Below are 15,585 nucleotides of genomic sequence, written 5' to 3' on the forward strand. Positions count from 1 at the left end.
GTTCATTCCCTCTGAAGCACCTGGCATTGGCCACTGTCAGAAGACAGGATACTGGGCTAGATGGACCATTGGTCTGACCCAGTATGGCCCTTCTTATGTTCTTAATCATAAAGACTAGAATATTAGCTTTTTAAAAACTAAGATTCTGAAGCACACTTTCGCAGCAAGGGTGAATTCTGCAGCTGTGGAATATATCTGGCTCTCACTATGAATTAGTATAATTAAAACTTAACCATGCTATTGTGATAGAGATCTTTAGGATTTTTTAATTTGTTTACCAGATAATTTGCACAGTTCTCTAACTTGCAATGGATATCCTAGTTAGTACAAATTAGTGAATTTCTGTTGTGCTTCATGTAGGTATGAAAGGCATGATTTCCTTAAACTGTATTGTCTGTTTTGTTTAACACTAGGCACTTCTATTAGCTCATGATAAGGTTGCAGAGCAAGAAATGCAGCCAGAGCCAGTGACAAATGAAAGGGTTTATGAGAACTTTGGCCTGTATGGAGAGGAGACAGTTAAAATAGTTCGCATTGAGAAGGCTCGAGATATTCCATTGGTAAGTATTGTTACTCTGACAGCAGATCCCTTGCTCTGGAAGAAAATGAGGCTTGAACTGTCCAATTTACTTTTATTCTTCCAGACTCCCTGGTGGGGGAAGTTGTCCTAATAGTAGTGTTCAAACCCCTCCCCCCCCTTTTTTTTTTAATTATTGAGAGAGAGGTGTTCTCTTTATAGGTGAAGTAGGGGACACAATTTTTTTTCCTTTTGCAGGTCATTATTTTGTTTTGGAATTTTATCATCGGTATGCAGGTTAAACTTTGAGAGCTAATAGTAATTTTGGTTCATGAAATAAAAATGTTTATGGCTGATGCATATTTCTTATACTGAGGCTATATTAATTTATTCTAATACTGAAACATAAGTTGCTGCCATTTAGAGCAAAGTCAGTAGTACATCTGTTGAAAAGTCAATGGGTTTGAAAGAAGGCCTTCCTAAAGAAGGCAGTATCTCAGGGTTTGCTGAAACTGAGTTTTAATCCTTACTGTGCCAACAACTGCATTTTTTACCTTTCTTATGTTCTGTTTTTCACGTTCTACATAAACGTATTTGGAAAAAAGTTGTTTAAAACATTTCTGTCATAATGTACAACTCAAATTTAATCACTGTTGAGCAGATTAGAAGTTCCTGTTTCTGCTTTAAGAACTGAATATCTATTTTTAAGTCAAAGCTTTGGATGTGTTCATCTAAGTTTGTTTTTCATTTGTAGTATATGAAATTTTATCCACTGGTTTAAAATATATGCAGTATATATCCCTGAGTTTCATATTTGTTTTACATTCAGATTATCTATTTGCAATTGTGTAGGGTGCTACAGTGCGCAATGAAATGGATTCTGTCATCATTAGTCGAATAGTGAAAGGGGGTGCTGCAGAGAAGAGTGGGTTATTACATGAAGGGGATGAAGTTCTGGAAATTAATGGCATTGAGATTCGTGGAAAAGATGTTAATGAAGTTTTTGATTTGCTGGTAAGTGGTTCCTTCTTTCCCCGCCCTCCCCAGGAATATTTGCTGTCTGACCTTTTCAAGTTGCCGCTCTTTTTTTTTTTTTTTTTTTTTTTTAAAGGAATTGGATCCAAACATCATAATTATAATTTTAATTAGTTAACTTTAAGAAATGTATTTTGTTTTTGATAATGTTGTTAGACCTAGAGAATTTTTTCACATCTGACAGGTTTCAGAGGAACAGCCGTGTTAGTCTGTATTCGCAAAAAGAAAAGGAGTACTTGTGGCACCTTAGAGACTAACCAATTTATTTGAGCATGAGCTTTCGTGAGCTACAGCTCACTTCATCAGATGTTTCCACGGTAAACATCTGATGAAGTGAGCTGTAGCTCACGAAAGCTCATGCTCAAATAAATTGGTTAGTCTCTAAGGTGCCACAAGTACTCCTTTTCTTTTCACATCTGGTCTTTTGGCAAGTCTGACAAAGCAGTGTTCTAAGAGGTATGAAAATATTGTCTGAAGAAAGTAGTCCTTCAAATTCTCCAGATCTTGATGGTCATCTTCATTAGGTTTCTATTCTCAGAAGTCCAAGCACTCAGTAAACCAGGCTCACCTACATCAGAGGAGTCTGTGGTCTTTCTCTTCAGCATTACCCACTTCAGCCTCAAATGGTTCTGCCTCTAAGCAGCAAATTTGAAGGGGTGTGATAGCATGCCATACTAGACCTGATTAAGACCAGTCTTCTGTGTCCTTCCTTCCTTCCTTCAAGGATCATTTTGTTTCAGTTTTTGTCAGCAATGATATTTCTAATTTCTTTGTCACAGTAATCTCAGAAGTGTCTTGTAATGATGTGAGAAAATTCAATAGATCAATTAGATGGAAGTGTGATTTTGAAGCTGATTGGTATCCTCTTAACTTCATTCAAGGTGGTAAAAATGTTCAGTATCACTTTTATTAATATGGCAGCTGAAAAGATTTTTGAAACTGGAGGATAATCACATTAGTAACTTGGGATAAATTAAAAGTCCACTTAGAATTTATTTGCATACTGGCACAGAAGCCGATCAAATGTGCCCCTCTCAGCCATTCACTAGGCTGCTGTGAAGGGACCCAAAACCATGGCCCGAGGTGCTTTAAGCCTGTGGAGCCTGAATGAATCCGAGCCATGCCCCAGTGTGTGGGGTCCTTAGGCACATTCCAGAGCACAGACCTTCAGTCTGGTACCCCCTCCTGAGAGCTGGAACCTATTGTCTAGCTGCCTATCCCCCTGAACAAATAGTGACCCATCAGATTCTCCTGAAACTTAAACACACCCTCTCCCAGAATCCCACCAAAGATTTTGAGCCTTCTGAGTTGGGTTACTGTTTACCCTGTCAGGGCCCCTGCGGTAGGTGCAGTTTCCTTACCATCCCAGGGCATCATTTGGATCAGAACTATCAAATCCATCTACTGCAGGGCATTCCTTGGGTTGCTGAAACATGGGTACTTACTTCCTAATCTCACCACCTCTGACCTTGGTCCAACTGTTCTTTTTCTTCCTCCTGCTCCAACTTCCTGTGTATTTCAAAGCAACATCATTAACATTAAATATTCCCCATTGTCCCTGGTCTGGGGAAGACATGGTACAATCTTGCCAGTTCATGGTGATACACATACAGAGGCTTTCCTTGATACAGCAATTTAATGATACATTTCATAATATCATTTCGTAAGATGTATAGACAAAACTCCAAAATCATCACACCTGCCAGTATCGGAGTGAAGGATTCTAGCTTCCCCTACAACAGAAGACTGCTTCAGTTATAGGTGGAGCTGGTAACTATGTCTATAGTTACAATGGACACTGTTAGGCAATCTTAAGTCCCTGTTATAACTGTTTAGGCTGTAACTTTCAGCCTGAACTTTGTCTGCATCTACCTGAATCTTTTTTTTCCGAAAGTTTCAGCTAAAACTGTTCAGCTCTTTGAGAGAGAATTTAGGGAATTTGTCCAAGTTTAAAAAAAAATCTTACAACCATTTGATTCAAAATATCTTAAACATCCATACTTTTGTAGCAGGGACTTGAAATTTGTTGGGGGTGGGGCTCAAGCTAGGGATGTAGTTTGCCCTCCCTGCAAAATCTGTTCAAATTTAGCCAAGTTATGAGCCTCTGAAAAATCAGTTTGTATGTGCTTAGTAGAGGTTTATAAGACTTTGGCAGTATTGTGTTCTGAAGATTGTCTGCGAAGAACTTACTCCAGGAGTGGGCAAACTCCACATCTGGGTGGGGAAATTCCATGCAGGGCCATGAATGTAGGCCTGGGGGAGGGAGTGCGGGGTGTAGGAAGGGGTGCGGTGTGCAGGAAGGGGCTCAGGGCAAGGGTTTGGGGCGCAGGAGGGGTGCGGGGTGTACAAGGGGGCTCAGGGCAGGGGTTTGGGGTGCAGGGTATGGCAGGGGGTCGGGGTGCGGGAGGGGGCTCGGGCGCGGGGTGTGGGCTCGGCCCAGCGCCACTTACCTGGAGCGGCTCTGAGGTGGCAGTGGCACGCAGCAGGGCTAAGACAGGCTCCCTGCCTGCCCTGGCCCCGTGCCGCTCCCGGAGATGGCTGGCACCACATCCCTGCAACCCCTGGAGGAGGAGGCAGAGGGCTCCATGCACTGCCCTTGCCTTCGGGTACCTCCCCCCCAAAGCTCCCACTGGCCGCGGTTCCCCGTTCCTGGCCAATGGGAGCTGCGGGTGAGGCGATGCCTGCAGGCGAGGGCAGTACATGGAGCCCTCTGCCACCCCTCCCCTAGAGGCCGCAGGGACTTTGTGCCAGCTGCTTACAGCAGCAGCATGGGGCGGCAATCCTGCATGCCGGATCCAAAGCCCTGATGGGCAGGATCCAGCCCACTGGCCATAGTTTGCCCACCCCTGACTTACTCCATACTGACATAGCTCCCACCAGATAGAATCATATAATGGAAGATTGAATGTAGTATTGTGTAACTAAAGACTATATAGTATTATTACACACACACACCCCCCCACAGCCACCCACCCACCCACCCTCAAGTTAAGGTTATATGGGCAACCTTAATGCTAGGGTTTCTTAACTTTTGAGTGCTTGACTTCGCAACCTTTTAACATAATCTTATGTATAATAATTTTCTGGTGTTTTTAACTCTAAAATGCTTTACAATCATTCAGCAGCTAATCCATGCAACAGAAGATAAATTTGTTATCCTCGTTTTACAAAAGGCCATACAACAAATCAATGTAATTTAGGATAGAATTCAGGAATTCCTGGTTCTAAGTCCCATGGAAGGGTCAGCTGACCTCTTTCTGTATAAATGAGCTGTACACACTCCATGCACTGCTTTCATAAGACCTGATTGTGCAAACATAATTGAGTGTAATGCTTGCTGCACCATATAAATCAGGTCCTAAGAACCCCATTGTGCAATCATTTACACACACACTTTATTTTAAGCACTGTGAGTTGACTTGTCAGTCAGGAGAACTACGTGGTGTGTAAATTGAAGTGTATGTGTAAGTCTTTACAGGATTGGGATCTTAAGTATGTGAGCTCTTCAGGGCAAGGACTTCGCTGACTTTCTTTATAGGACTGAGCACAACATCTGTGGTTAACAATTAAATATTTTAGCTGTTAGTGATATAATTTCTATGGATGATGGTTTTGTGCCTTGACGTGAGGAAAATACTGTAAATTTGTTTATGTACATTTTGGCAATGTTTCAGTATAAGCAAGCACTCTCTTTACACTTGTAATTAGAAACACTGTTTTATAACTGAAAGAAATTTGAGTTCACCATGAACATTTTCATCTTTGTTTTAGCTTCTTTTCCAGTATTAACTGACTTATTAACAACTCAGAAAAGAGTGGCAGAATTGTAATCCTTGTAGTTCTCTAATTTCCCCATCTTTTCTCAGTAAAGTTGTATAGAGAAAATAATTTGTACAACCAAGCTTTCTAGGCTTCCATCATCTGGAGATCAGCATCAAGCTCTTTAGTCTTTCCTACTGTGTCACTTTTCTCTAGGAATGTATGTATATTGGGATTATTATAAATCTTAACCCACATAGTGATATAATGATGCATTTGATTATAGGGCCTGGATTTTCTTGGAATTTGTATTGCATTTTGAAAACAGTAAATGTTATTTATTGGAATCCCTAATTCAAATAGTCAAGTATTTATGGTGTAGATTACTGGAATCTTGTTTTTTGTTGCAGGCTGACATGCATGGCACTCTGACATTTGTGCTGATACCCAGTCAACAGAGCAAGCCGCCTCCTGCCAAGGAGACAGTTGTAAGTGAAATTTATGTTAATCTTACAACCGTTGTTTTTCACCCAGTGCTTACAAAGGTCTTTTGTGGGTCATTTTACAGGACGAAACAAAAGAAATTGATTTAGACCTCAAAGATTTGAGTAACACTGCTGAAAATAATCACAGGTGACTGCCTAGAGCATTGGTTCTCAAGCAGGGGTCCGTGTACCCCTGCAGGTACACAGAGATCTTCCAGGGAGTACATCAACTCATCTGGATATTTGCCTAGTTTTATAACAGGCTACATAAAAAGCACTAGCAAAGTCAGTACAAACTAAAATTTCATATAGACAAAATGAGAAAGTAAGTAATTTTTCAGTAAATAAGTGCGCTGTGACGCTTTTGTATTTTTATGTCTGATTTTGTAAGCAAGTAGTTCTTGAGTGAGGTGAAACTTGGGGGTACGCAAGACAAATCAGACTCCTGAAAAGTTGCCCGGAAAGGTTGAGAACCATTGGCCTTGGCAATTCCAACAAAATGTGATCATTTGTGCTCAGTTTATGGCCTTGTCTGTGCTTGCAGCAATGTGTAGAGTACATGTGACTACACACCACAGTGAAAGACTTTAGTGGGGGGGAGGCAGTGGAGTCTTTCATTGAGGCAGCAAAAGGCTCCAGCAGCTCCCTGTTGCTGGAGTCTTTTACTGCAACAGGGAGGCAGCAGGACCCTTCACTGCTAAAAACAGTGTAGATATGGCAGGTCCTGCTTGGCCATGTAGAGAGCTATGCAGGCTATATTCACTAGAGTTCTGGCATGTCTGTACTTTACTCACATAAGTAGTGTCTCACCATCTACACTGCTGTTTATACGTGTGCTAGCTGGGCATCCAGTGTCTGTACTCTACGTGCTGCTGCTGCAAATGTTGACCTACCCTATATAGCGTTGCTTACTGTCAGTCACTAAACATGTACAAGTAAGAAATGCTAAATCTAGAGCTGCTTGCACTTCTGAAATGTTCTGAAGTTGTTTTTTTTTTTTTCTTTTGAGAATATCCATTTCTCCATTACAGATAGGGGGTGGAATTAAAAAGTGGTGAGTTGTGCCTTAACTTGCAAAACTTATCTGGAAAAAAAAGCAGTAAATTGAAGATCTTTCTAAAATGTTTGTTTCTAGCTAACAGTGTCTTGAGTTATCTTTAACTTGGACTATAGCAGCTTACGTAAAGCGTTATGCAACATTTAGTCAAAGATGAACAAAACCTTTAAATTACAGTAACATGGTGGGAGACTGATAAGCAAGCATCACTTATAATGAAACCTCATCTATAATTCAGTAAAAATGGGTTTTGGAGGAGCAGTCGTGTTAGTCTGTAGCCGCAAAAAGAAAAGGAGTACTTGTGGCACCTTAAAGACCAACAAATTTATTTGAGCATAAGCTTTCGTGAGCTACAGCTCACTTCATCAGATGCAGTGAGCTGAAGCTCACAAAAGCTTATGCTCAGATAAATTTGTTAGTCTCTAAGGTGCCACAAGTACTCCTTTTCTTTCAGTAAAAATGAAATCTCTGTTACCTTTAATGCATTCCTATGGAGTTGTACTACTTTTATAATGAAAGACAGATCTAGATACAAGGAATTTTGGTCATCTGACGCTGACCAATCAGAATAGTTAATACTGCATTCACTACTCTTTATGTGCCTGTAGGTTTTTTGCTGTCATTGAAGGTCAGTAAAAGTAACCTGAGACCTATAATTATCTCCTTAATCCAGTTTAAATTTCCAAAATATTAGAAAAATGTCTTTCTGGGGGCTGAGCAGAAAAATGACAAAGAATAAAAAGTGTGGGGGTTTTTTTTGGTGTTTTTTTTAAAAGATCAGAGAGAGCTTGTGAAATCATAAATTATTAATAATCTGTAAATTTGGCACTGATGTGACCGCTACTGGACTACTGTGTCCACAAATCAAGAAGGATGTCGATAAACTGGAGAGGGTTCAGACAAGAGCCACAAGAATTACTAAAAGATTGGAAAACATGCTATAAACTGATAGTAAGAGACTCAGTGAGCTCAGTCTATTTAGCTTTACAAAGAGAAGGTTAAGGGGTGACTTAATCATATAAGTACCAGGAGGGGGAACAAAAATTGGATAGTGGGCTGTTCAATCTAGCAGAAAAAAGTATAGTAAGACACAATGGCTAGAAGTTGAGGCTAGATAAATTCAGACAGGAAACAAGGTAAAAAAAAAAAACCAACACTTATCAACCATTGGCACAATTTACCAAGGATTGTGGTGGATTCTCCATCACTGGCAATTTTTAAATCTAGTTGGATGTTTTTCAAAAGGGAATTAATTCACAGAAGTCCTATGGCCTGTGGTATGCAGGAAACTAGATGATCACAGTGGTCCCTTCTGGCTTTTTAATTTATAATCTGTCAATTTGTTTCTTACATATAGCCACCATTGTGTTGAAAACTGTAATTCAGACAGTAGTAAAACTCTGGTACTAATGAAGTGATCTCTTCCCCAGAAAAATTATTTGACTATAAGCAAATTCCACTGCACATACAATACTGCCTCTAAGGATTTTCTTTACCTTCATAAAAATAGGCAATTGACTGCATTTTCACATTCTGTAAAAGGAGTGTGTGTTCTCAGTTCTCCTCACCAACCTTTTCAGCATGTATGGATCTACTGTGTGTGTTCTGTGACTATAATTCCTATTTAAATTATTACGTAGTGAAAAACATTGTATAATGGAAGAAGGCTTCTGCAGTGTGAAGTGAGATTTTTTTGTTTTGCCACATACCTGTGACTAATAGCACTTTGGTAAACTCCCTTAATTAGATAGAGTTAGTATTTTCATCATACTAAAGTCCATAGTCTATCACAGTGAACTTTCAAACTGTTGCAGCTTGGAGACAAGCTCAGACCCGTCAACCTTCCTGCCAGTGACTATGCCCCTCCTCTGACAAGCCAGCTAGTTTAATTTTTGCCTTCACAGAAGCGGGTGCATGGTTCCAGGCCTCTCTGTTTTCAGACCTTTTTTTAAAAAGACTTTTTTCCTGTTTAAGGAACTAATTTGGCTGCAAATTCTCAAATTGTATTCCAGAATTACCTCTTTTTGGCAAAGGGAATAGATTCCTTCCTTCCCAAAGATACTATAGCAGTTGGAACCCCCTTTTACCTATATAGAATGCAGCATGGTGGGGAAAGCAGAAATGTGTGCCTCTCGTATCCATTTTCAACTGTCTTGGTGGGGAGTTTTGCCTTGTCTGTAGGCAGGATCTAGGCTTTTCACAAGTTTAGTGTTCCTTAGCCCAAATCTAACAGAATTCCCATAGCACAGTAGTTTTTGGCACTAGAGAGGAATAGCAGTGTCATGCACTACCCATGACGGACTACATATACCTCTGCCTATGACAGTTCCTTCTTGAGCACACCTAGAGAAGAAACTTCCTGCTGTGATTAGTCTTTGTGGCTATTAGAGGATCAGGCATATCTTTTATACTAGTTAGCTAAATTCCTTATTAATGTGGGTTTTGTACTCTCTGACACCTAGCTCTGTGCTGCAGTACATTTTCCAGTGCTTCGGGCTGTCTGCTTAGGGAGCCTCAGTGTTCGGTTGCTGTAATATTAGTGATTTGGTGCATTTATTCTTGGCACATCTTTTCAGCACACTTAATTTCAGTTCTCTACCACCTTGCGTGTCCTGGATTTTACTCATTCATGCTTTAGCCTACTTCGCCTTATCACATATTCCTTATGTGATTGATGCACCTGGCTCAACCAGGCCTGTGTGGCCAGTGGCAGCTGTAGAAGGCCTTTGCCCTGGTTGATTTTCCTCCAAAGAGAATTACCAGGAACTCAGAGAAATTATCCATTATGGTGTAGACTTTGCCTTATGTCAGGTGTGAGCATCCTGTAATGCAGGATATGACTGCAAAGGATGCTACTTTGAGTGGATTCCTTCAGCTTGGCTGCAGACATCTAATTTCCAGCAGAAAAAATTCAAGGACCTGCTATATGCCAAAGAGAACCTGTTTGGGAAGCAGATGTAAGCCTCTTTACAGAGGGGAAAAATAACATGCATACTAGTGTCTTGGACCTGTTTCATGGCCCTAATTTAAAAGATGCAAAAGAAGTTTTTCTTCTTATAAGCCATCTACAACTGATTTCAAAGGATCCCAGCTCCAGAGTGGTCAGCCTCATCAGCTGCAGAAGCTGACTGGTTCTAAGCCCAGTTCGTACAAGCAGCAAAAGCTTTAGGGTTCCAGAATGTGTACCATATGTGCTACTTTCAGTATCCTGCCAGGATATCCGTGCTTGGAGCAAACTTAAAAGCTTTTTACACCTAGTCAGCCCTGGCCACCTTAGACACATGGTGCAAACTCAGTTCGGTGAAGCAACTAAATCAGGATTTCAGAAATACTTCCAGATTGTCAGTGCCCAAGAATTCTCTCTCTCTCTTCTCAGTGTCAGGAAAAAATGCTGCAGGAAATCCAGTCCCTCCTGGCAAAGACAGTCATCAGTTTGTGCAACTTCGTGAAAAAGGAAATGGATTTTATGCTAGGTACTTCCTGATGAGCAAAAAAGCCAGGAGGACCCTGACCCTTCAGGATCTCAAGGAATTAAATCAGTATCTGGTCAGAGAAAAAAATCTGAGCTAAGGGAGTTGTATAGGCTTTGCGATAAAGAGTGCTAACACAAGAATCAGAGTCCAGTGTAATGATGTCTTCAGAGAAGCAGAACTACAGATAAGTAGTCTTCCCTTTTAGCCAAAATTAAGTAGCAAAACTAGGAATTTGCATTAAAAGTGCCACCAAAACCCCTATGTGTGTCTCCATTAACTTCATTAACTGGATTGAACTATTTCACCTCAGTGTTTTTGGCACATAGTCATTTGTATGAAAGGATTTTCATGCCTTCATCTTCAGTTTCTAACCTTCCCCCAAATTGGTACGGCTATATTTTCCCCACCATTATACATATATTAGTAGTGCCGTCCATACCTGCATACAAGAGACTGACTCAAATATTGAAATTACAACTTGTCACAGATTTTGTTTCACAGCCAAAGGGAGAGAATGTTTTAGGGGATATGAATCCTTGGAATTACTAAATATATTTTCCCTTTTATTTTTATATCTCTTGTTTCCTAGATACACGTGAAAGCACATTTTGACTACGATCCTTCTGATGATCCTTATGTACCTTGCCGAGAATTAGGTCTGTCTTTTCAAAAGGGAGATATACTCCATGTGATCAGCCAAGAAGATCCAAACTGGTGGCAGGCCTACCGAGATGGAGATGAAGACAATCAGCCTTTGGCAGGCCTTATCCCAGGTACAGTGCAATGTAACCAAAAACACAGATGTGCAGAAATTTTGAGGTGCCATTGTTTGGAATACAAGCCACTACAGCAAGTGAAAAGTCTTGAGAGACTTTTATATCCTGGAGTTTGGCTCGTTAAATGTCCATCTCTTGCTTGAACCTCTTTTGAGCAAAGAGAACCACTGTGATGGTTTTGTGATATAGAAATTAATTTACATGTTCAAAAATAGTTACCTATTTCTTAGCAAGCAGGTGTTAATTTTCTCATACACAGGCATCCACTGGTATGTCTGCCAATCACAGATTAGTCCTGATCATTCCACTAGTTTCTGCTTTTTTCCCTTTGAGTTCACATTTCCTCTGCTGCTTGCTGCAGCAACACTGCACCTTAACCCCAGTTTACTCTGCCGCCCTCTGAGAAAGCAAATTTAGGCTCAGTAAGTACAGAGAGCAGTAGGTAGAGAAATTGCTCTTTCAAACTGCTTGGAGCTTCAGATTAATTGGATTTTCAGTCATTGGAACCAGTGTTTACCTTCTATTGTGGAGCATCAGCAAGAGAGTTATTTATTAAGATCTTATCTGTTACACCCATGCAATGCAAATCCATTGGCAGCAATATGGTGAACAAGAAATAATTTGAAGACAGGTGTTTCACAAGTGTGACTTCATTACTTTGTGATGTTTGGATGAGATGAAAAGGAACTCAGTTTGATTCTGTAAGTCCAGGCTGATTTTGCAGGGCTGGAATTTATAAAAACACAAAACATCCACATCTTTTACTTGCAAACTGAGCATATTTAATATGAAAATCATTGCAAAACAATGCCATTCTTTTATAATCACTCTTCAAAGCAGAATTGCTCAGAGTAATACTAAGGATACACTCCTCTTCCTTGAGAGGTTTATGTTGGGAACGCTACAGTGAACTACAGTTTTCTAAATAACTTTCTCCTTTTATAAGTGTTTGCATGGTATTTCTCAAAGAGCTGAATCCTTCCATTTAAGAATCATAGACGTTAAAGATGGAAATATCTTATTGGATCATGCAGTCCCTGTCCTTAACAATACAGGATTGTTCCCTATACAGTAACTCCTCACTTAATGTTGTAGTTATGTTCCTGAAAAATGTGACTTTAAGCGAAACAATGTTAAGCGAATCCAATTTCTCCATAAGAATTAATGTAAATGGGGGGGTTAGGTTCCAGGGAAATTTTTTTTTGCCAGACAAAAGGCATTATATACATCTAAAACAATTTTAAACAAGCAATTTAATACAGGTATTAAACAGGTTGGCAGCTCCTCTACACACCACCCCCCCCACCCCACCCCCAGTGCCTCCCGTCCGCCAGCGGACCCCGCGGATCAGTGCCTTCTGCCGGTGGCAATCAGCTGATTTGCGACGTTCAGGAGGAGCGAGGATGTGGCACGCAGCCTGGCTCCTGCCCGCGGCAGTCAGCTGGTTTGCGGTGTTCAGGAGGCAGGGGAGGGAGCGGGGAGGCTGCGCACTGTGTCCTCGCTCCTCCCCGCAGCCTCCTGAACACTGCAAGATCGCTGATTGCTGCGAGCAGGAGGCGGGGGGAACAGAGGGGGAAGGCACTAATCCGCAGGGTCCCTTGGCAGGTGGGAGGTACGGGGGGGGCCTGCCAGCCATGGAAAAACAGGCAGCCAAACGACGTTATAGGGGAGCATTGCACAACTTTAAATGAGTCTGTTCTGTAATGGAGCAGGGACGTAACATCGAAACAATGTTAAGCGAGAGGACGTTAAGTGGGGAGTTACTGTATTACACCATCACTTGCCCTAAGTATGTATGCATAGGTGCACTTACTGATGTTGCCACGGATGTGACAATACTGGTATATTTGAGCACAAAACTAGATCTTAAAAGGAATGTATGTTTTTTAAAAGTTGCTTGCAAAATCATACAGCTTGATTCCATGCACCATTGTGAAAAGTTAACCATAAATGTCCATTTGCTTAATTAGGTCACTACAACCAAACTGCAAATAGAACCCTCTGTTTTTCACATGCAGAAATATAAATTAGTTGTACCTCCAAATATCCCTTATTTTGAAGGATTACACTTTAGTCAGTTACCTACATTCCACACAAATTCACCATCTCCTTACTTTCGTTGTTTAAAATTATATACATTAACTGTAGTCATGAAACTGAGATTATAGAAAGTTCTTTACCCTAAAAGAATGAATTCCATAAAATTTAAGTTTCATGTATAACACATTGTCCCTCATTTTGGATCTTTGTCGCACAGTGTGTACCACTTGGGCCGTAGCAGGTTGAGAGGTATGATAATAGTGTAGTTGTGTAATTCTGAGAAATTAGTTAAAGAAAACTGGCATCTTGCTTGTAAAAGGAAATAGGAGTGGTTTCCCAGTGCTAACTGCTTTTATGTACCTTTTTTATACATTAAGGAAAGAGCTTTCAACAGCAAAGGGAAGCAATGAAGCAAACTATAGAAGAAGACAAGGAGCCAGAGAAATCAGGTTGGATATATATTCTAAAGAAAATTTCTGCAGCTGTCATACCAATGTTAATTCAAGTGGTGTCTGAAGTTTTGGTATCAAAGGCTCTTTCACATGCTTTTTCACATGCATGCTTTTTTGTACAACATGGCTTCTTTCAAGGTTACGCTCTACCAGCTCCATAATGGATTTTAACTTTGCCCTGAAATTAGATACCAGTTCAGTTACAGGTTGCACCTGGAATGCCAAAATCATTAGAAAAACATATTCCCTTCCTTAATAAAAGAGGGGGGAAACCTTAATCACGTATGTTAAAATTATGTTTTTAGTGGAATGAAAAACAGTTTACTAAAATAGAGTAGATAATGGCAGTAACACAGAGTGTCTGTTAGAGAAAGTAAGCAGATTTTATTTATTGTATTTTAGTAGAGATACTGTACGAAGTATCAACCATGTGTTTCTGATATGTGTAAAAGCTCCAGAACTGATACCTCAAGGTTTGGGATTGGGAATATTTTGCTGTATTATCTCCTGATTGTTCTAAATTTACATATAAACTTTATATACAAACTCCAATTAAAGCCATATTTATTTTTTATTTCTTTATATAGCAATTACATATAATGCTCCTGTCAGCTAACTCCTAAGTTATCTGCAGAACAAACAAAAAAAACAAAAACAAACCTAGAGTTTTCAGATGCCTAAGTAGTCGCTGGAGTTATGGTTAAAGTTTCCTCCCACCCCCCAAAATCTGAAATGGTGCCCTGGTGAGCCAGGAGTGGCCAGAGGGCTGCAGGAGGGTTGTGGGCTCTGGCAAGATGCCGCCCTTAATTCTACTTTGCTGCTGACTGTGGCATTGCTATCAGAGCTGGGCACGCAGCCAACACCCACCAGTATCAGGCTGCTCTCCCAGTGCTTAAATTGGGCCAGGGCTGAACTCTGTCATCTCTTTCAGTACAAATTAAACACGGGGGGAGGCAGCAGGGTCCAGAAATGATGGAAGGGGGGAAGCCCAGGGAGCCTGTGGGAGCCAGGGATGATGGGTGCGAGGCGCCAAAATACAAGTTTACCCAGGGTGCCATTTTCCCTAAGGCCTGCCCTGGGTATAGTTGAAGTTGTAGTAAGGTCATGAATGCAGTTTTCTATGTACATAAATATGTAGATTCATAACCACAGTTTGTAGATATGTCCTAATGACCATTAAGTTCAGGGTTTCATAAAAGACCTTACTCGATACACTTTACAGTACCATAATACAGTATGCAGTCAGTTGGTTCAACTGCTCATTTTGGGGGTTTAAACCATCCGTTCTTTCCTTGGAGTGTCTGGACTCTGATTGTCAGTGTCTCTGAAGCCTTGTCTACATACAGAATTTTAGGGAATTCTCCCACCTGTAGATCTAGCCTGGATGGGATAATTCTCTGAAATTCTTAGTATAGGCAAGAAGTTTGTGTAGGAGCTTGTTAGTACTCAAATGATGTTCTCATAGCACATGCAAATCTCATTGGAGTAATTCAAGGAGATGAGCCTCACATCCTCTCTGAGAGGAATTTCATCCATCACCCCTCCCTTGTTACTATAGTGACAGAGGTGGGTTAGAAGAAAACTTCTAAAGATCTGTGTACTCTGAGACCACCTTAACTAGACAAGGGTGGATAAAGTCTGGTCAAAGCAACAAAGAGGAGATTCTTAGGAAGTGTCTTGTATGAATTGGCAGGGAGATAAGGGATATTAAGGCAGTCAGAGAATAATAGTTTATAATAGTCAAGACACAAAATAAGAGCGTATGGTCAAGAGTTTTTAGCAGTAAAGACCTAACAGAAAGGATGGCCCTTGGAAATGTGGAAGAAAAGTGGGAGTATTTGAACTCTACTGAATGTATTAGGTAAGAGAACAAGAAGAGTTAGATGACCTCACATTATGAGTCTGAGCAATGCAGGAGGCAGTTGGTATTGTGTTGTAGGAATTATATTAATCTAATACTACATAGCTATAATCTATAGAAATTTATATTT

General features: G+C 40.5%; 1 protein-coding gene across 7 annotated transcripts in view; it reads left to right on the plus strand.

Moving 5' to 3' along the window:
- Nucleotides 1-15,585, plus strand: part of PALS1 (protein associated with LIN7 1, MAGUK p55 family member) — a 136,552-nt gene that overhangs the window by 100,314 nt on the left and 20,653 nt on the right. For all 7 annotated transcript variants that reach the window (XM_073348379.1, XM_073348378.1, XM_073348383.1 and 4 more), the window contains 5 exons: nucleotides 414-560; nucleotides 1,370-1,531; nucleotides 5,722-5,799; nucleotides 10,916-11,099; nucleotides 13,520-13,591. In XM_073348379.1, coding sequence (XP_073204480.1) covers nucleotides 414-560; nucleotides 1,370-1,531; nucleotides 5,722-5,799; nucleotides 10,916-11,099; nucleotides 13,520-13,591 — 643 coding nt within the window. The remainder of the gene's footprint in view (nucleotides 1-413; nucleotides 561-1,369; nucleotides 1,532-5,721; nucleotides 5,800-10,915; nucleotides 11,100-13,519; nucleotides 13,592-15,585) is intronic.

This window comes from Lepidochelys kempii, chromosome 6 (genome assembly GCF_965140265.1).
Source record: "Lepidochelys kempii isolate rLepKem1 chromosome 6, rLepKem1.hap2, whole genome shotgun sequence".
In the NCBI taxonomy this organism is placed as follows: Eukaryota; Metazoa; Chordata; order Testudines; family Cheloniidae; genus Lepidochelys; species Lepidochelys kempii.